General features: G+C 35.1%; 1 protein-coding gene and 2 long non-coding RNA genes across 3 annotated transcripts; all 3 read right to left on the reverse strand.

The window, feature by feature from the left end:
- Window positions 1–822: 822 nt before the first annotated feature.
- Window positions 823–13,532, reverse strand: LOC143205808 (piwi-like protein Siwi). The gene is made up of 14 exons (XM_076418831.1): window positions 13,399–13,532; window positions 13,001–13,298; window positions 12,875–12,941; window positions 12,699–12,815; window positions 12,390–12,635; window positions 11,193–11,449; window positions 10,952–11,135; window positions 10,656–10,889; window positions 7,395–7,706; window positions 5,181–5,405; window positions 5,029–5,128; window positions 4,423–4,616; window positions 3,904–4,369; window positions 823–1,148 (listed from the first exon to the last, which is right to left on the reverse strand). Exons 2-14 carry the CDS (start codon window positions 13,289–13,291, stop codon window positions 1,106–1,108), a joined length of 2,736 nt encoding a protein of 911 aa, XP_076274946.1. The 5' UTR covers window positions 13,292–13,298; window positions 13,399–13,532; the 3' UTR covers window positions 823–1,105.
- Window positions 13,533–14,350: 818 nt separating this feature from the next.
- LOC143205809 (uncharacterized) lies at window positions 14,351–14,693 on the reverse strand. Its single transcript, XR_013007927.1, has 2 exons — window positions 14,559–14,693; window positions 14,351–14,500 (listed from the first exon to the last, which is right to left on the reverse strand). It is a non-coding gene; the product is annotated as an uncharacterized LOC143205809 (long non-coding RNA).
- A 6,084-nt stretch (window positions 14,694–20,777) lies between these two features.
- Window positions 20,778–21,120, reverse strand: LOC143205810 (uncharacterized). Its single transcript, XR_013007928.1, has 2 exons — window positions 20,986–21,120; window positions 20,778–20,927 (listed from the first exon to the last, which is right to left on the reverse strand). It is a non-coding gene; the product is annotated as an uncharacterized LOC143205810 (long non-coding RNA).
- Window positions 21,121–22,657: the final 1,537 nt, after the last annotated feature.

Below are 22,657 nucleotides of genomic sequence, written 5' to 3' on the forward strand. Positions count from 1 at the left end.
AATAAAATTGAGATGCAGTCTTTTTGTCTGGTCACGTAAACACCTATTAACTACACTTTAGGCCCGCTGAGAGACGAATAGCCGCATCTGTTATGCGTTTTTAACTCTCAATTAAATAACCGTAATAAAATACTGGGTTTTTTTTATAGAAAGGTATCTTTCTAGAGCTTGGAGCGTATTGAAAATACGTCTTCACCCCACGAAGTTTGGAACTGAACTACCAAATAAAGGTAATATTCATAATTTATATTCTTATAATGTCTACCTCATAGTGAAATTTCAACAAATACCGTTTTTTTTCGGCTGTATATATCTTATGATCATTTAAATTATTTTTTAGTCATTACACAATTGTAAATGTTTGAAATATCTTTAGGAATCGATAAGTAGAATACTAAAGTTGTATAAACATAAGAGTGTTATGTCATATTACCATAATCTTCAAATGAGTTAGATTTCAATATTATTCGTATTTTCTATCTTACCATAACCAATCATAATTTCTTTCTTATGCTATTGTGAAAAGTATACGTTCCTCCGAACCAAACCGTTAAATGAATTTGGGGGACCCGAATTTTCGAGTTAATTTCGATCACCAGAAAATACCGCTACGGAGAATACGCTACGCTCGCCGATTACTATATACGCCCAGAAACAGAACCATTCGCTTCGTTCATGTCGGTACTCACTATCACGCTCTAGCTATACAGCGTAGCGTTTTTTCTTATAGTTTTAGATGCACCTGGAGGCTTGGCAAGTAAATGAGAGGGCCGAGGTCGACTACCTGCAGATCCTGGACTGGAAGTTCGAATAAAACAAATATTTTTGTTGTTTATTGTCATATAGTTTTTATTATTATGAAAATATTGTAAAAACTTTTAGGATATTAAAAAAGAATGTACATTCATGTCTTAATTCTAAAATGTAATCCTATATTAACTAACATTTAACTTTAAATCAGGTACGGTGGACGAACTTCCAAAGTGCCTTTATGAACTACATCGTTTAGGTATGTGTGAATAAAAACAAAACCTGAGATTTCTTAAAAACAAAACAAAAAATTCTTATCCTAAGAGAAACAACTTTGTTCACATGCATAGTTCCATCACATGAAATATAGGGTTTCGTTCAATCCGGCTATGGCAGGTCTGTTAAAGAAAAAAAAAACAATTTCATCAACTATTTAATAATATGACGAATGCTAAATTATAAATAATATGGCAAATACAATATTATAAACATGGTGACCCCTTTCGGTGATCATTTCCCTTAACCTTCCTCCACTCTTCCTAAACAACAACAGTAGATTAAATTAAATTAATTTTTTTTGGAACTGTAATTTTTTAAAATAATGTCAATATTCCAAATATCTCAGGGATAATGAGCCTTGGTTTCCTTATGACTTTCTGATGGGCAATGCAGTACAATACAAAATATTTATGATAATTTACATATTATGATTACCATTAGATAGTCAGAAAAAGACTAGATCTATAATCGGTTATTTTGAACAAAAGCAACTTAATATAATGTCTATTCAAAGCTTTTTTAGTAAAGCGCCATGTATATTTGTGTTGTCGAAACATCGCAATGTTACCACATCAACTCTGAGTTTTAGTTCAGTTTAACTTTGACATACAAGAATATTCTATTCTACATAGAATAATTGAACAAAAATAAAGCAACAATAATTTATAGGTAAGGGTTAAAACCTCTTAACAACTCTTAAGTTATAATTCAGTTTGGCACTGACATAAAAAAAATCTAATCTAAATAAAATAATTGAACAAAAATGTTACCAAATATAATTTATTTTAACATTATAATATATCTAAAAACTACAGTTAATTATACAGCCACAATAATTTATAGGTAAGAGTTAAAACCTCGTATCATAATTGTTTTCTAGAATTTTGTATATGTCTGACAGGTGGTCACCGTCCGGTTGTCAGATGTACGCTAAATTACTCAAAACATTACATATAATTATTACAGGTTATAAACCTATTATTACAGGTTTTAGCCCTTTATTTTGATAAATTTTAAGTCGCTCCGTAATATATCATATTACTTCAGATATTCAGGGTCACAAATTGATTGCGGCTTTAATAGATTATTTCGAAAAGAAACGAGGTAACGGAGGCCCTCTTTGTCGGTAAATTTCGTTAGAGAGGTAATTATTGATGATATTAAATAATATAAGCCCCTACAATTTTAATGAATATGTGTTTTAGCAGTGTGCCGGCGTGCTAAATATTACTGTGGGTACTGTGAATAACATCGCTTACAAAATGAAGAATAATACGTTAGAGAAAATTGTCTCTCTGGAAAGTATACATAAAAGAATTAGGGACATGTAGCTTTTTGAGGTATACACTCTTACAGGGTATAGATTTTAAACGGTGTAAAGATAACCCTCGGATAGGTTTAATGGAACTTCCAGATATTACCTTAAAATTAAAATAATATAAGAAACTTGAATATTTCAAAATGGTTCATTGTGGCACTCTTGGCAAGACAGTAACAAAAAAAGTGTAAAGACAACAAATATTGATGGAAAAAGGTAAAAGTTTCAATAGTATTCGATTAGGTTTTGTTGGTTATATATACTTATTAATAGTTAATTGCAGATATATTGCTAATTCGGCATGGTAAGTACGTTGTCGATTACCAAATTGCATTATCTCTTATAGTTTCCGAGATATGGACTATCGAAATTTTACAATTTTGGCTCTGCTTCTAACTTGGGCCAAAATTGGAAAATGGTCTTATGAATTACCGATGTCGCGTATTATATTTATTAATAATTAATTGCAGATATATTGCTGGTCGAGAAGGATAATCCAACAAAAACTGTTTGGATATGTGGAAGGAAGCATTGTCAACTATAACACCTTCAGTTTGGATGAACTTGGTAAGACATACAGAGGAAGTAATTGATAAATGGTGGAATCGTGAACATGTTTTAGACAGATTAGAAATTAACAGTTTAGTGATTGCGTCGGAAAGTGAAAGTGACTGAAGGAAACATTCAGGATATGTGATAATGCTGGAATGTGCAGTGCCAGAAATTCCTGAGACAGAGTGATGAGAGTGTAATCAACTAAAGGTATGCACATAATTAATTGAATATAACTGTAGAAAATGGTATTGTAGGGCGTGAAAGATTTGTGTGCACAGATATGATTGTAATTGTTCAAAATTAAACATGTGCAATAAGTTAGAATGTATGAGTAGAGATTGAATACAACTGGTTTTGTAGATATGGTAAATGCATTAGACGGAATTCAGTGACTAAGTTTATGAAGAATGGTGTACACAGATAGTAGCAGAAGAAATAAAATATACAGTGATGCCAAGATGACTTAACAAGTAAACACACCATCGAAGGAAGAACTAAACGTAAAAAGGTAAATATGCTCTAGAATGAACTCGCTTCTGAGATATATAATTGTTAATTAGGTAGATGATTAGGCCTCTACCAGGGGATACCACTACATAAAAAAAACGCGCCTAGAAATTCTGCCTCATGGGTGGCGTGGAAGGAGTTCAATGTAAACAAAACAAATCTAACCTACAAACTATTATACCAATGTTCTTAATTATAGTTTTAAGTCTTTCAATAGTATATGTATTATGTTATGTACTATAATGTTAAAATAAATTGTATTCGTAACATTTTTGTTCAATTATTTTATTTATATTAGAATTTTCTTGTATGTCAAAGCTAAATTGAATTAAAACACAGAGTTGATGCGGCAACGTTGCAATGTTTCGACGTCACAAATATCCATGACAAAAAACTTTGAATAGACTATACATTTAAGAGAAGTCACAATACTATTAAATAAAATAGTGAATGCGGCGGCAAGACACAAAGATTTAATCGACACAAAAACTCACCTGTGCAGATATTGGGCCGTCATGAAAGCAAGTTTGTGGGCGTACTGACAGGGAGCCGGCACGCGGATGGTACCGGACCAATTGAAGTACATGTGCGTGAGCTTGAAGGTGAACCTCTGGATCCTGTTGGCGTCTATGCCCAATGTATCCTCGATGATGTTGTAACTGGTAGGCGCTACGGTTCCCTGATTGACACACTGGGACACCAGGAAGAAGTCGTACCGTTCCGGCAACGTGATGACGTCGTCGACGACCGTACCCGCCGGTGGATTGCTGCTCAGCCCGTCCGCTTGGGCCCTAAAAATTTTGGTGTTAATACGCTTCGATACTATGATGAAGGCCAGCTTCAGGGGTCGGTCCTTGAACAGATCGCTCTTCAGCTTCTCCTTCAGCAATTCCACCTCGTGTTCCTTCACGTATTTTATCTGACCGTCGCCCACACCATCTCTGTATACCACTATGCGTTCTGAAACGATATAAGATGAAAATCGTCGGTGGTACCGGACACCGCGTCCTTACCTGGATATACACCATTCCGCGACTGGAAGTGTTCGCAGGCCAACGTGACAAAGGCGGCTATGTTACTGCTGAGCTCTTGCTCTTGCGCGTGCTCCACTGCCATGCTGAAATACTGTGAGCATCCTACATCAATGGAGGCCACCATTCCGGCGAAACTCTTCCCTTTGTTGGCAGTATCACGGCAGACGTCGTAACTGAAAGGAGGCGCAAAAGAATTAGTATGGAGTATGGGAAAAGGAACAAATACCGCAAGTTTGGTAAATAGCCTGTATTGTTCCGATACATATAAAAAGATAAAAGAGGCTATAATAATTATACCGTTGTAGTGCGCCGTTGTTTAAATATACGGCAATATTACAGAAAGTCGTCTAAAATAAGTAGTAGATGAGTCGCTAACAGAATTGCAGAGAAAACAAATAGTGGAAAAATTCGATCCTAAAAAACATCACGTCATATTACAGTCTTCCCTTGACATATCATGGCCAGGTTTCCCTGGAGCCATCTTATGTTAAAACAGCGGGTTTTAATTCGTACCCATGGGAGTTTTGAAAATATGGGTACTCATTTGAGTACCGTCATCGTTTGAAACAACGTTACGTCACTTACCCTACGACCATCGTAAATCTAGGCATGGTAGAACCCCACGGCGACCCGCCAAGCTTACAGTTCATCTGTATGGCGATCTTCATAGCTACCGACCGATTATCTGAAATCAAACGAGACTGAGCGCCGATATCACGAATTCCATGAGCACCTACTCTTCTGAACGGTCTTCGCTACGGCCACCTGGCACGGCATCGCCCTATCCACGTAGCATTTCTTCTTCACCGCGGTGTATTTATCGTGGGAATTACTGGTGAGTACCACGAACACCAGCTGGGCGTGGAGGGTCGACATGGCGTATTCCAAACCGCCCAGGTAGCTCTGCGCCCGATCGTCCCCCAAATCGACGGTTTTTACCCCCGAGATTTGGAATTTCATCACTGGAAAACGAAACAGACATTCATTAGCCGTAAGCGACAGTAGCAGCTGATTTTGCATGATCATAGTCAGCATTCGGCGAGTTTCAACAGTTTACGCTTGATTTTGCGGCGTTGCCGTTCACAAGCGATCGAAAGGTTGAATCCAACAACGACTGCGGCAGCCACTTTTGTTTCAAACCTGGCGCTCGTTGGAGTTTTAGTATCACTTAATTGTTTGTATGGTATCCTATATTATTATATTATATATTCATACATTAAGTTAGCTTAAGCGTTATATTTAGCGTTGGGAACTATCGAATGAAAACGACTATCGACTTTTTAATAATTGACTACTTTTTACTATCGACTGTTTCAATCGTTATTTTCGGCCCGACTGATTTTGTCATTATTTACTATCGACTTTTTTGTCGGGTACTTTTAGTTACTATTTTTGGTTCTACTAATTTCATTCGACTGATTCTTCTGGCTCTGTCGTAGTAGCCGCGACCTTGACAAAAATTTACCCAGTTTATGCTTCCATAGATTTATATGTAATATATATAGTTTTATAATTTTGTGGTAATTTCCTTGTAAATAACAATATGTTGTATATTAATATAGCAGCATTTTGGAACGATATTTTTCAAGATTGTTAATGTAATAGGGCAAAAAGATTAAAATTGTGAATGATAAATAGTAAAATATTTTTGACTTTTTACGGCACTAATAGGTAATATTTCGATTACTCCCTCGATTTTTGTTAAACAATACTTTCGTTCAATAATAAAGTATTTACTTTATTTAAAAAAGCTCTAGTAGTTATTGTGGGATCATTTTTAAAACTAACATATTAAAATACGATAAAACATGTGTGGGGTCTTATACCATTCTATAGAAAAATTCAATTCGTTTTTACATATCCACAGAACATTCCAATATAAAAGTAATTCTATTTCGTTTAAAATGAAATATTAAATTGCATGTTAATAGTATTCAGTAATTATTTTTTTCCTTCTCGTCTTTTTTAAAGGTATTACGTAAGGGAATATTTACATCTCCGACTCGCTTATACTACCGTTAGAAAATATAATCACAGTACATCTTCGTCGACATCACGAATTGGAAAAAAAATGTCGAACCGTGCATTTGAATTTTTGAATAGTAATTACTAATTTTAGTCGCTAGTTTTTTGACTATCGACTTTTTTTTCTGTTTTACGACTATCGTCTGTTTTCAGTCGATAGTTCCTAGGCTTGTTATATTGTTTTGTAAGGTTAAGAATCTTGTTGTTTATAATTTATTTACTTTTGTACACTTCATATTTTAATCATAAATAGTAGATATTAATATATAAACCAATGACCTGTAAATAGTGTTAAAAAACTTTCACCCACTATATATATAATTGACCATACGAATATAAAAGTTCACATAAATATGACTCAATGTTCTTTACGTGAGTATATCCCATCAAAATCCCAGCTCGTTGATCATAAAGCAAACTAAAATCATAAAAATATTAGCATTTATAAATTTTAGCTTAATCGATCTGGAATTCATAAGACTGTATCCAAAGGTGGGAGGTGAGCGTTAATAAAATAAGATAAAAGTATGATTTTAACCAAAGCCAAGTCTCCCTGCTAAAATTGCAATAGATATCATATTGTATGAAACCCGAGCTAATAAACCTGACCAGTGGCAATTTGAAAAGATTGGACTTATTGACTCATAAAGATTTATATAATATTCAGCAAGCAAATCAATTGAATATCACAGGTACAAAATATAAAAGCGATGCTACAAGTGTTGAAGCATGGGTAAACAAGGTCAAAAATACAGGATGTGTCTGATATACGCCACAATCTTAGTTTCTGGGTACCTACACTACTTTAAAAAATTCGAGATAATTTATTTTATTTATACTACATTCTTCGAATTTACATATGACTTGCGAGAACTGGCAAAGTTGAACACTCAAATCAACATGGTATGGGGTGATAAATTACTCACCTCGGGCGACCTGTTGTATGCTGGCGACAAACTCGCCGGTGGCTTTCTTGAGCCGTACCGGACACACCACCACCAGCGCGTCCAACTTGGCAGGCGCGAACATGGTGGCAGTCTTCAGGTTGCCGGTCCAATCGGCACGAGGTCCGGGCATGAGCGAACCCGAGCCGCCAGCGAGGGTTTCCTGCGGTAACACGCGTCCTGTGAACTGGACCAGGTCCTGGGCCAGCTTCAGGTCCCATTTCTTGAGTTCTTCAATAGCCTTCGGGCATTTTTGCAGCTTCGCGCTGAACTCGCGCAGTTTGTTCATCCGGGCTAGAGTGGAGCAGATAGAGAATGAGAACGCTATTGGGGGTGTTAGCCACCGAAAAAAATATCGATATTTCTAAGAAAAAGCAAAAACAGTTAAATATTAGAGTAAAGAAATATATATTTCTTTTAAATAATAAAAATGTTTGGCGGAACTTTAAAATTAACTACCAAAATTCACTAAACCTTTACAATTGTAATAATATAGTTAATATATTACTAATATAACGATATTTAATCTATTTCGAACAAATATCAAAAAATATCGATAGATCGACCAAAAATATGGATATTTTTTTCAGAAAATATCGATATATTTTCTGCATCCCTAGAACGCAATATTGCAACTCGATGCGGAGCCGACAACCATTTTGGATTGGGTTAAGTTGGACTTTACCGAAAAAATGTCTCAATATATTTTTTTATTACTCTTCGTGAGTCCACAATCTGCCCTATTGGCAATAAGTATTTCTTATGTCTATATTATATATACATGGCATGTAGAAAATCACTTCATTAAGCAATCTTCTGTATAAAATATTATCTTAATTAATTAGTCTTATTCTAAAGTCTACATATGTCTAGTAATCCGATCAGGTGGTGTTAAACGTTTTAGTCTACGCACTTCACTATCACGTCGCATATTTAGCTGATTAGCGAGTACATTGGGATGCACTGACACTCCTTCGAAGTACTTCACACAAACACGTTGAATTACACTCGTTATAGGTTCTAGAGGAATATCGCGTTGTATCATTTTATTTGAAATATAGTACGGAGCATCAACAATGACACGCAACACCTTATTTTGGAACCGTTGAATGATGGGTATATTAGAATTGCTAGCGGTACCCCATAGTTGGATTCCATATGTCCAAATGGACTTGAGTATAGACTCATACAGCAATACCTTGTTATCTAATGATAATTTGGATTTGCGCCCGATGAGCCAATACATTTGATATAATTTTAGTCCCAGTTGTTTCCGTTTAGAGAGTATATGCTTCTTCCAGGTTAGGCGTCGATCTAAGTGCATACCAAGATATTTAACATGCTCTGCTTGGGGGAGTTGACGATGATTGATATTCACTGGTGGACATGTTCTTCCACGTAGGGTAAACGTTATATGCGTTGATTTTGTTTCATTGGCTTTATGGCAACTTTATTGACCCTTAATTTCTCGTGCGCTAAATCCATTTGAAATGGCGAATCTAGAGAGCTAGTAATTCTATTTTCCTCATCTTTATGCAGCTGAGACTGGAAACCCAGCAGCGCCCGCAGACATCTGGAGAATCTCGAAAAGTCAAAAAAGACATTCACCCCCCTGAAATCTGCATGGTCAGGAAATTTCGTAGTCTCCTTGCCGAATCCTTCGAAAAACTAATGGGATGCCTACCTTTTAAAAAAGGAAGTGGCGCCACTCGAAACAAAAACGTCATCAGAGAGGCCAATAATCTAGTGAAAATAATGCCTCCAAACTCTCTCCAAAACCATCTAGTCTCACCAAAAATGCTACAAAAAATCATCAGCAAACTGAAGCCCAAAAAGGCACCTGGATACGATGAAATATCAGTATTCCAACTGAAAAAGCTCTCAGCTTTTTGCAGAGCAGAACCATATCATATCAGACGAACAACACGGGTTCAGACCCAAATATTAATGTGCAAAGTTCGACGGTCTCTTTCTCCGGGCTCCCTCGAATAGCTATGTCGTCAACTATGAAAAAGGTCAATCACTCGAATAAACCATAAATAATCCCATTAGTTTCTACCATTTTACAAAGTTCCAATCTTCACTTCTCAGATATACATAAAGGACATGCAGCTTTTTGAGGGATGTAAGACATCCTTTCATACACTCTTACAAGGGCATATGGTTTAAATGCTGTGAAGATCCACTGCCAGTTGTAAAAATAATTCAATTTTTTAAACTATTTGAATTTGTGTTTATCTTGATGAAACTTATATTGAATATTTCATAAAGGTTCATTGTGGCACTCTTGGCAAGAAAGTAACAAAAAAGTGTAGAGTCAACAAAAATTGATGGAAAAAGGAAAAAGGTAAAAGTTGCAATAGTATTCGATTAGGTTTAGTTAGTCATTATATTTATTAACAATTAATTGCAGATATATTGCTAGTGGAGAAGGATATTCCATCAAAAACTGTTTAGGTATGTGGAAGAAAGCATAGTCAACCATAGCACTTTCGATTTGGATGAACTCGATAAGACATACATAGGAAGAAATTGATAAATTGTGATTAGAAATTAACAGTTTGGTAATTGGATTGGACAGTGAGTCGGAAAGTGAAATTGACTGAAGGAAACTTTAAGGATATGAGGTAATGCTGTGCAATGTTGGAAATTCCTGAGACAGTGTGATGGGAGTGGAAAAAGCTAAAGGTATGCATGGTAATTAATTATATATTAACTGAATATAACTGTAGAAAATGGTATTGTAGGGCGTGAAAGGTTTGTATGCACAGATATGATTGTAATTGTTCAAAATTAAATATGGGCATTAGGTTATAACGTATAAGGAGAGAATAAATACTGCTTTGTAGATATGGTAGATGTATTAGACATAATTCAGTGATTAATTTTATGAAGAATGGTGTACATAGATGGTAGCAGAAGAAATAAAATATACAGTGATACCAAGATGACTTCTAAAAAAGGTAAATATGCTCTCGAATGAAAGTAAAATACGTCTCTAATGTATACAATTGTTAATTGGGTGGGTGTTGTGGAAAAGAGTTTAATGGAAGCAAAACAAATCTAACGTACAAACTTAAACCTGTGTTCCAAATTGTAGTTTTAAGTCCTTCGATAATATATGTATTGAATGTTAAAATAAATTTTATTTAATGACATTTTTGTTCAATTATTTCATTTATTTTCGATGTCACAAATATCTATGACGCATTACTAAAAACACTTTGAATAGACTATACTTACCACTTGATCCGATACGGGTGTGTTCGCTCAGGGACTTCATCAGCTGGAAGTTCTCTCTCTGTTTCTCCGTCAGACCCGTCATCGTGCATAGCTGGGGCACCAGCATGACGATCTCTGGCATTCCGGCTCGGATTTCTCGCGGTTTGGACCGGGAAATGAGCATTGGCTGATTATTGCGGGTTATGCGGACGCGGTATCTCTCTTCGAAATATTGGCGGTAACTAATTTCGGTTCCTACAAACAACGGGCACGGCATAATCACACGACGAGTCCCCGAATCGCGCCGATAATCTTACCATCGCGTTTCTTGAATTTGCTATCTGGGTTCTGATCGTAATCGACGTCGTCTATCCGGTATGTCTTGTTGTTGTAGTAGGTCATGACGATGCAGCCCATCACCCGTTGCTGGAACTCTTTCCTGGCGTTACGATCGTTCTGACACTCCAATAGAAGGTCATAGACGTTGTCGGTACGGAGGACCTGCAAATATACGAACGTGGTAAGCTTCAGTCTTGGCCGAAATATCCTAGAACGCACCTTAAAGTTTAGATCGATGTTCAACATGATCTGTTTTTCATGCTGCCTCATCGACGTGATATAACCGGGCCACAGCTCCAGATTATACTGCGGTATAGTCACCTTGTACATAGGATCGAAATAATTTCTCCCCAGCAGCTTGAACTCGAGCGACTCCAGGCAACGCCTGACGATGAGATTGAAGATCTGCAGGTAGTGCCAGTCGCCCCAGTTCACCTCTCCCACCAAGCGAATGGACACCAAGTATTTCACGTTATCTGCAAAACATCACTCGCCAATGAGTCGACGGAAACTTGAAAATAAACCCGGCTAACACAATCGGCATGACCTGGCGTATTTACCAGACGTTATCCCTCTTGATTAATGCTTGTTCTTTTGACGAAACATGACCTGCTCGGTATTTTCAAAAATATATCATACAGAAATAACAAAGACCTTCCAATGTTGGTATCAGCATGTAAAGACTAGCGATCATGCTTTTAATTTTTTTTTAATACTACTCCAAAAATCTATAGCCTGTAAGAGCACAGAACTAGCTAAAAGACTGGAAGTGAATAGATTTCTCATCGTGGGAGAGAAAATATATAAAACTGATACCAAATTAAAAAACAAGAGGAGAGTCGAGTTGAAGGTTTGCAGTTATTGATGTTGGATAATGTTGAATTATAGGACGAAGGGACTAATTGGTAGCTAAATTAGCTACAGAATCATTGAGTTACTAGCTGGCCATTTTTAAACATATCGGTGTAGATCCAGTCAACCAAATGTGCACAACGAAAAGGTTTTGAACCATTGACACATATGCATATGTTTTGTACCATTAATTTGACTCTCTGCTATCAACAAATGACGCGATTGAAATATGGGATTAAAAAATATTCTATCACAGGCATCCTAGATCACACACATCTTTAGTAGCTCCGGAAAAATCGGTTGGCGCAACTATATATCTACTATATAACCTAAACTAGAAAGATTGCTATTTATTCATACTAACGGAGCAAATCTCACTTTAAAAGGATCTTGTGAAGATCATTTGGTTTAGATTTAGGCTCAGAAAATCCAGAAATTGCCAAAATCATGATATTACCAGAAAAGTGGGAAAAGCTCATCGATCAAATTGATACGCTCAATAAATGTATAAATATATTCGCTTTTAAAAGCATGAAAAACAATCTGTAGTCCTTTAGCACTTACCATCATCAGCAACAGCCAATTCCAAGGGATCTGGCTGGAGCTTGGTTGGGGTGTAGAGAGCAGCACCATCAAACAATATGCCTGAAGAAAGTTTGTTTACGAAGGCTCTGCGAACTAGGGCCCGTCGTGTTTTTGTATTGTCCAGTTCCGGTTTAAAATCGACACGGTACTGATTCAGTCCCCACTTGGTCGCGCTCAGCAGCGGAAAAAAGTTCGCTTTGAGCAAGATCTTTTCTCCATCCGAGCCTACAAAATAGAAAATCATCAACCATCATCTGTTGTATCTTAAGCACGTTTAGAGGTCCTAACCTTGTTTGGTCGCATAATGTTTGGGCTTCGTGTCCACGATTCCTTTCCGATTAGTTCTTCCTTTAACCCCCCCTCCGCCGCCACGTTTCTCCTCATCTGTACCACCAGTCTGTCGAACTATAAATCAATAATGTCTAATACTACTCATCTACAAAATGAATCAGAGACAATCTTACCTTGAGCTGCCAAGGTTTGTTGTTGTTCTTCAACGCATATAGTTCCTGGACCACGTCCCGCAGATTGCTGCAAATTATGCATAATATCACCCACAATAACTCATAACGTTATCAACAACGTCTCACCTGCGGAAGGGAATCTGGAGGTCCGCGAGCGCCCCACTGACTCTGTTGACCTGACGCTTGCGGCGGGGGCTGGGACTGAGATTGTTGGACTTTGGGGCCCCACTGGCCCTGTGGTGCTTGATGTTGTTGCGAAGCTCCTCGGGTGCCCCAGGCTCCTTGCGGTGCAAAAGTTCTGGAGCCACCTTGACGAGATGAGCCTTGCGAGGGACCCGGTCTGGGGCCGCTGCCTCGGCCCTGCTGATGTTCGCCTCTGGCTCGGCCGTGAGCCCTGCCCCTCGGTCTGTTTTCCATTACAAACCTATACAAATTTCGTTGATTTTAACGCGTAAATAGAAACGAATAAATTTTAAGAAAGAACAAAGCTGCTTAACGGACAAAAATATTAGAAAACTGCTTACCTGTTAAAGAAACAAACAAAACTAAACCCTCACAAGTTTTTAAACTCATTAATCATGTAAATCTCAGCAAATATTAATATAAATAGGCGAATAATACAAAAATACAATCAGCCCTTATACGGAAGCGAGGGAAAATGAATGACAATTCCCTCGCGTTTCAGTCGGTAAATAAGTTTTCTTACTTTTCTTTCTAATGAAGTTAGCAATTAGCGCTGGACATAATATATAGATTCGAATAAATTAAAATATTTCAATTGTAATTCCTTCATTCTGATAATAATGATATGATTATAATTTAGTTTATAAGTTATAAACCCGATTTTCCAATGTATCTCAGATATATACACCACCACAGATGATATTTAAATTAAATATCTCAAAATATCAAACAATACATTTAGAACCAAATGAACAATTTTAGGATATAGAATGGTGGGTACAGACTTGAGCATTCGTGGCGAATTTCCTGTGAAAATTGAAAATGCGCACGAGCAGAACTGAATTCTCTTTGCTTAGTTCCAGTGTTCGCCACAATAACTTTCGGCGCTTGGCGACAAACAGAATGCAAGATACAGAACAAACAGGACGAACGGATTTAGTTAACAAATTTGAGTGAACGTGGAAAATATTGGCGATTATGAATGACATGTTTTGATTTCGAGAAAGTAACCCTGTTTTTCCTTTTAATTTAATGATTACTATAAAGATGATTTTGAATGATATCTACGTGTTTTATATCTATTAATGATTAATAATAATAAAACATATAATTATATAAAAACCCCATAAAAATACGAAAAATTAAAATATTTATATATAACTTGCAGGAATCTGGAATATTTAACTTTGAAATTTGTTACAATAATATGGAAAAAGTATTTCACAACTAGTAAGAGAAAATATGTTTAATAATAGCCCCATATAAAATAATTATTAACAACATGAAAATATTAAGTTTGCAATATTTATTAAAATATTGTAAGCAATGCAAACATTTTAAAATGTGACGAACAGATCAACATGTAAAAATAACCACCCATTAAACGCACTATACTTAACAATCGCTTCTTAGCTTTTTTATAAAAAGAGCCATATCTTCGACCTAAAATATAAAATAAAAATTATTAAACACAACAGTTTTAGAGAAAAGAGTCACTTGCCTATGTTATTCTTTAGACAGCAAATATATCACTGGTTTCAAGGTGTTAATCCTTCATTTTCTCCAAGGTATGTCTCAAATGTGCTTGTTATGAAGTTTATTTTTTACTTTATGATTTGAAAGGATTCTAGCATAATATCCTCTTATAAGGACTGTGACTCTTCCATCCAAATCATCTTGCACTTGATAGCTTTTATTTTTTCATACTACATAGCAATAGTGTCTGAAATAATTTAAACCCAGTAAACAATTATCTACAAAATAGCAATAAAATATATACAAAATACATCATGCAGTAAATATAAATTCATAGTAGTTTATATAATTTTTGCCCATATCATTGACGGATGAATTGCCTGATTGACATTTATACATTTTGTGCCACAACATAAAAGTAATATTCTAAATTTAAGGTTTCATTATGTCTACCTCATCGGGAAATTTACACATATACATTATTTTCTCTTGGGACTCCTCTGGTGAATTTGGATCATTTTGTAATTGTTACAGAAATGTATATGTTTGAAATCTCTTCACGAATCTATAAATAGAATACTAAAGCCGTATAAACATAAGAGTTTTATGTTATATTCTTACCATAAACTTCAAACCTGGTGAATTTCAATATTATTCGTATTTTCTTCCTTATCATAACTGTTTATTATGCTACCAGCCATACTTACAATAATTTCATACTCTTTTAAAAACTCTTAGACGGTACATATTATTTTAGCAATAAACATTGTTTTTTAGGAAAAGAAAACTACACGTACCGTCGAAAAATGTTTCACAAGACATTTTATTATGGTATGCCATCGTGAAAAGTATGGTTATAAACAAAAGAATACTAGCGGCTGTTTACACCATTGAAACACTGTCATTCGAGGGCCATCTGCAATGTTGCCGATATGTTAAATTAGTATTATTATATTATATATAAATATATATATACATATATATATATATATATATATATATATATATATATATATATATATATATATATATATATATATATAAATGGTGGTATAGTGGCGGATTTATACATTTGCCGCCAGCTGTATATTGAATAACTGCAATATTCAATAAAATATAGTTTTGCATAGTAGTAAGATTTGTATTTATTGTTTTAGTCTCGTTTTCGAAAATTTCGAAATTCATGTCTGTACTCACTATAACGCTCTAGCTATACAGCGTAGCGTTTTTTCTTATAGTTTTAGATGCACCTGGAGGCTTGGCAAGTAAACGAGAGGGCCGAGGCCGCCTACCTGAAGATCCTGGACTGGAAGTTCGAATAAAACAAATATTTTTGTTGTTTATTGTTATATAGTTTTTATTATTATGAAAATAATGTCAAAACTCTTATGATATTAAAAAAGAATGTACATTCATGTCTTAATTCTAAAATGTAATCCTATATTAACTAACATTTAACTTTAAATCAGGTACGGTGGACGAACTTCCAAAGTGCCTTTATGAACTACATCGTTTAGGTATGTGTGAATAAAAACAAAACCTGAGATCTCTTAAAAACAAAACAAAAAATTCTTATCCTAAGAGAAACAACTTTGTTCACATGCATAGATCCATCACATGAAATATAGGGTCTCGTTCAATCCGGCTATGGCAGGTCTATTAAAGAAAAAAAAACGATTTCATCAACTATTTAATAATATGACGAATGCTAAATTATAAATAATATGGTGAATGCGAAATTATCAAATAATATGGCAAATACAATATTATAAACATGGTGACCCCTTTCGGTGATCATTTCCCTTAACCTTCCTCCACTCTTCCTAAATAACAACAGTAGATTAAATTAAATTAACTTTTTTTGAAACTGTAATTTTTTTAAATAATGTCAATATTCCAAATATCTCAGGGATAATGAGGCTTGGTTTCCTTATGACTTTCTGATGGGCAATGCAATACAATACAAAATATATATGATAATTTACATATTGCGATTGCCATTAGATGGTCAGAAAAAGACTACATCTATAATCGGTTATTTTGAACAAAAGCAACTTAATATATTGTCTATTCAAAGTTTTTTTCAGTAAAGCACCATGTATATTTGTGTTATCGAAACATCGCAATGTTGCCGCATCAACTCTGAGTTTTAGTTCAGTTTGACGTTGACATACCAGAATATTCTATTCTAAATAAAATAATTGAACAAAAACGTTATCAAATATAATTTATTTTAATATTATAGTATACATAAAAAAAGTTAATTATAAAGCAACAATAATTTATAGGTAAGAGTTAAAACCTCTTATCACTTTTATCATTAATTGCCTTCAGGAATTTTGCATTCGTCTGAGAACTGGTCGCCGCCCGGTTGTCAAATGTACGTTAAAATGTTGAAAACATTAGTTATAATTACTAGAGTTTACTCCAGGATATAAACCGGCAAACATTATTTTGTTTCTTTGAATATTTTGATTTTAAGTCGCTCCGTAATATTTTACCTAGTTTGAAAATGTCGAAAACAATAGATACTTAGGGTCACAAATTGATTTCGGCTTTAATAGGTTATTTCGAAAAGAAACATTGACATAAAAAAATTTTAAAATTTAATCTAAATAAAATAATTGAACAAAAATGTTACCAAATATAATTTATTTTAACATTATACTATATCTAAAAACTACAGTTAATTATACAGCCACAATAATTTATAGGTAAGAGTTAAAACCTCGTATCATAATTGTTTTCAAGAACTTTGCATATGTCTGACAGCGGGTCACCGTCCGGTTGTCAGATGTACGCTAAATTACTCAAAACATTACTTATAATTATTACAGGTTATAAACCTATTATTACAGGTTTTAGCCCTTTATTTTGATAAATTTTAAGTCGCTCCGTAATATATCATATTAATTCAGATATTCAGGGTTACAAATTGATTCCGGCCTTAAAAAAATACTAATACTAAAAATACTACACAAATATCAATGACGCATTACTAAAAACACTTTGAATAGACTATACTTACCACTTGATCCGATACAGGTGTGTTCGCTCAGGGACTTTATCAGCTGGAAGTTCTCTCTCTGTTTCTCCGTCAGATCTCAGCACCAGCGACGTGATATAACTGCCTTATCGACGTGATATAACCGGGCCAGAGCTCCAGATTATACTGCGGTATAGTCACCTTGTACATAGGATCGAAATAATTTCTCCCCAGCAGCTTGAAATCGAACGACTCCAGGCAACGCCTGACAATGAGATTGAAGATATGCAGGTAGTGCCAATCGCCCCAGTTCACCTCTCCCACCAAGCGAATGGACACCAAGTATTTCACGTTATCTGCAAAACATCACTCGCCAATGAGTCGACGGAAACTTGAAAATAAACCCAGCTAACACAATCGGCATTACCGGCGTATTTACCAGACGTTATTCCTCTTTATTAATGCTTGTTCTTTTGACGAAACATGACCTGCTCGGTATTTTCAAAAATATATCACACAGAAACAACAAAGACCTTCCAATGTTGGTATCAGCATGTAAAGACTAACGATCATGCTTTTAATTTTTTTTTAATAGTACTCCAAAAATCTATAGCCTGTAAGAGCACAGAACTAGCTAAAAGACTGGAAGTTAATAGATTTGTCATCATAGGAAAGAAAATATATAAAACTGATACCAAATTAAAAAACAAGATGAGAGTCGAGTTAAAGGTTTGCAGTTACTGATGTTGGATAATGTTGAATTATAGAACGAAGGGACTAATTGGTAGCTAAATTAGCTACATAATCATTGAGTTACTAGCTGGCCACTTTTAAACATATCGGTGTAGATCCAGACAACCAAATGTGCACAACGAAAATGTTTTGAACCATTGACACATATGAATATGTTTTATACCATTAATTTGACTTTCTGCTATCAACAAATGACGCGATTGAAATATGGGTTTAAAAAATATTCCATCGCAGGCATCCTAGATCACACACATCTTTAGTAGCTCCGGAAAAATCGGTTGGCGCAACTATATATCTACTATATAACCTAAACTAGAAAGATTGCTATTTATTCATACTAACGGAGCAAATCTCACTTTAAAAGGATCTTGTGAAGATCATTTGGTTTAGATTTAGGCTCAGAAAATCCAGAAATTGCCAAAATCATGATATTACCAGAAAAGTGGGAAAAGCTCATCGATCAAATTGATACGCTCAATAAATGTATAAATATATTCGCTTTTAAAAGCATGAAAAACAATCTGTAGTCATTTAGCACTTACTATCATCAGCAACAGCCAGTTCCATGGGATCCGGCTGGAGTTTGGTTGGGGTGTAGAGAGCAGCACCATCAAACAATATGCCTGAAGAAAGTTTGTTTACGAAGGCTCTGCGAACTAGGACCTGTCGTGTTTTTGTATTGTTCAGTTCCGGTTTAAAATCGACACGGTACTGATTCAGTCCCCACTTGGTCGCGCTCAGCGGCGGAAAAATGTTCGCTTTGAGCAAGATTTTCTCTCCATCCGAGCCTACAAAATAGAAAATCACCAACCATCATCTGTTGTGTCTTAAGTACGTTTAGAGGTCCTAACCTTGTTTGGTCGCATAATGTTTGGGCTTCGAGTCCACGATTCCTTTCCGATTAGTTCTTCCTTTAACTCCCCTACCGCCGCCACGTTTCTCGTCGCCTGTACCACCAGTCTGTCGAACTATAAATCAATAATGTCTAATACTACTCATCTACAAAATGAATCAGAGACAATCTTACCTTGAGCTGTCAAGGCTTGTTGTTGTTCTTCAACGCATATAGTTCCTGGATCACGTCCCGCAGATTGCTGCAAATTATGCATAATATCACCCACAATAACTCATAACGTTATCAACAACGTCTCATCTGCGGAAGGGAATCTGGAGGTCCGCGAGCGCCCCACTGACTCTGTTGCCCTGACACTTGCGGCGGGGGCTGGGACTGAGATTGTTGGACTTTGGGGCCCCACTGGCCCTGTGGTGCTTGATGTTGCTGCGAAGTTCCTCGGGTGCCCCAGGCTCCTTGCGGTGCAAAAGTTCTGGAGCCACATTGACGAGATGGGCCTTGCGAGAGACCCGGTCTGGGGCCGCTCCCTCGGCCCTGCTGATGTTCGCCTTTGGCTCGGCCGTGAGCCCTGCCCCCCGGTCTATTTTCCATTACAAACCTATACAAATTTCGTTGATTTTAACGCGTAAATAGAAACGAATCAATTTTAAGAAAGAACAAAGCTGCTTAACGGACAAGAATATTAGAAAACTGCTTACCTGTTAAAGAAACAAACAAAACTAAACCCTCACAAGTTTTTAAACTCATTAATCATGTAAATCTCAGCAAATATTAATATAAATAGGCGAATAATACAAAAATACAATCAGCCCTTATACAGAAGCGAGGGAAAATGAATGACAATTCCCTCGCGTTTCAGTCGGTAAATAAGTTTTCTTACTTTTCTTTCTAATGAAGTTAGCAATTAGCGCTGGACATAATATATAGATTCGAATGAATTAAAATATTTCAATTGTAATTCCTTCATTCTGATAATAATAATATGATTATAATTTAACTTATAAGTCATAAACCCGAGATTTTCCAATGTATCTCAGATATATGTACCACCACAGATGATATTTAAATTAAATATCTCAAAATATCAAACAATACATTTAGAACCAAATGAACAATTTTAGGATATAGAATGGTGGGTACAGACTTGAGCATTCGTGGCGAATTTCCTGTGAAAATTGAAAATGCGCACGAGCAGAACTGAATTCTCTTTGCTTAGTTCCAGTGTTCGCCACAATAACTTTCGGCGCTTGGCGACAAACAGAATGCAAGATACAGAACAAACAGGACGAACGGATTTAGTTAACAAATTTGAGTGAACGTGGAAAATATTGGCGATTATGAATGACATGTTTTGATTTCGAGAAAGTAACCCTGTTTTTCCTTTTAATTTAATGATTACTATAAAGATGATTTTGAATGATAACTACGTGTTTTATATCTATTAATGATTAATAATAATAAAACATATAATTATATAAAAACCCCATAAAAATACGAAAAATTAAAATATTTATATATAACTTGCAGGAATCTGGAATATTTAACTTTGAAATTTGTTACAATAATATGGAAAAAGTATTACACAACTAGTACGAGAAAAGATGTTTAATAATAGCCCCATATAAAATAATTATTAACAACATGAAAATATTAAGTTTGCAATATTTATTAAAATATTGTAAGCAATGCAAACATTTTAAAATGTGACGAACAGATCAACATGTAAAAATAACCACCCATTAAACGCACTATACTTAACAATCGCTTCTTAGCTTTTTTATAAAAAGAGCCATATCTTCGACCTAAAATATAAAATAAAAATTATTAAACACAGCAGTTTTAGAGAAAAGAGTCACTTGCCTATGTTATTCTTTAGACAGCAAATATATCACTGGTTTCAAGGTGTTAATCCTTCATTTTCTCCAAGGTATGTCTCAAATGTGCTTGTTATGAAGTTTATTTTTTACTTTATGATTTGAAAGGATTCTAGCATAATATCCTCTTATAAGGACTGTGACTCTTCCATCCAAATCATCTTGCACTTGATAGCTTTTATTTTTTCATACTACATAGCAATAGTGTCTGAAATAATTTAAACCCAGTAAACAATTATCTACAAAATAGCAATAAAATATATACAAAATACATCATGCAGTAAATATAAATTCATAGTAGTTTATATAATTTTTGCCCATATCATTGACGGATGAATTGCCTGATTGACATTTATACATTTTGTGCCACAACATAAAAGTAATATTCTAAATTTAAGGTTTCATTATGTCTACCTCATCGGGAAATTTACACATATACATTATTTTCTCTTGGGACTGTATATCCTCTGGTGAATTTGGATCATTTTGTAATTGTTACAGAAATGTATATGTTTGAAATCTCTTCACGAATCTATAAATAGAATACTAAAGCCGTATAAACATAAGAGTTTTATGTTATATTCTTACCATAAACTTCAAACGTGGTGAATTTCAATATTATTCGTATTTTCTTCCTTATCATAACTGTTTATTATGCTACCAGCCATACTTACAATAATTTCATACTCTTTTAAAAACTCTTAGACGGTACATATTATTTTAGCAATAAACATTGTTTTTTAGGAAAAGAAAACTACACGTTCCGTCGAAAAATGTTTCACAAGACATTTTATTATGGTATGCCATCGTGAAAAGTATGGTTATAAACAAAAGAATACTAGCGGCTGTTTACACCATTGAAACACTGTCATTCGAGGGCCATTTGCAACGTTGCCGATATGTTAAATTAGTATTATTACCGCCAGCTGTATATTGAATAACTGCAATATTCAATAAAATATAGTTTTGCATAGTAGTAAGATTTGTATTTAATGTTTTAGTCTCGTTTTCTCTATTTTTCCGCATTCCAATATTTAAAATTTTAGGGCGCTTCGATTTAAATTGGATTATTTATTATATTTGATAGTAAAAAAATGGTTCTGTGCAACTAAGCACAAAAATAACACAATTGAATAAATTGAACTAAAATGTATCATCGCAAATAATCTAAATTTGCCTACAATAGATTTGTGACCGGTCGTGCAACTACCAATATTTTATATTGATTTGAAGCCAAAAGGAAATAATAAACATGTTTAGGAGATTGATGATTTGGACCACAATGTCATTAAATGTGAGCCACCAAACACAAAAAGAATCATCCCACAATGCGCCAGATGTCAAGCATATGGGAAATTAAAACATATTGTTGCAAGTTGTGTGATGCGTGAAATGCGCAGGAGAGCATGCGACCAATAATTGCACACGCAAAACACTTGACGACAAAGTAAAATGTGTTAACTCTGACGGTGACCATCCTGCAAATTATAGGGGATGCCTAGTCCATAAAGTGTTGCAAAAAAAATGTATCCAGCACTGGGAGAAAAAAGGAACTTACAGTCACCAAAACAGGCCATACCATCTAACTCGCCTAAAGCAACAATGCAACATACTCAGAGGATAAAAAAATAAAATACATACTTTATTTATTTCACGAA

The sequence above is a fragment of the Rhynchophorus ferrugineus genome, unplaced genomic scaffold, assembly GCF_030347505.1.
Source record: "Rhynchophorus ferrugineus isolate W39M unplaced genomic scaffold, kcgeb_rfMv2 rfM17, whole genome shotgun sequence".
In the NCBI taxonomy this organism is placed as follows: Eukaryota; Metazoa; Arthropoda; class Insecta; order Coleoptera; family Curculionidae; genus Rhynchophorus; species Rhynchophorus ferrugineus.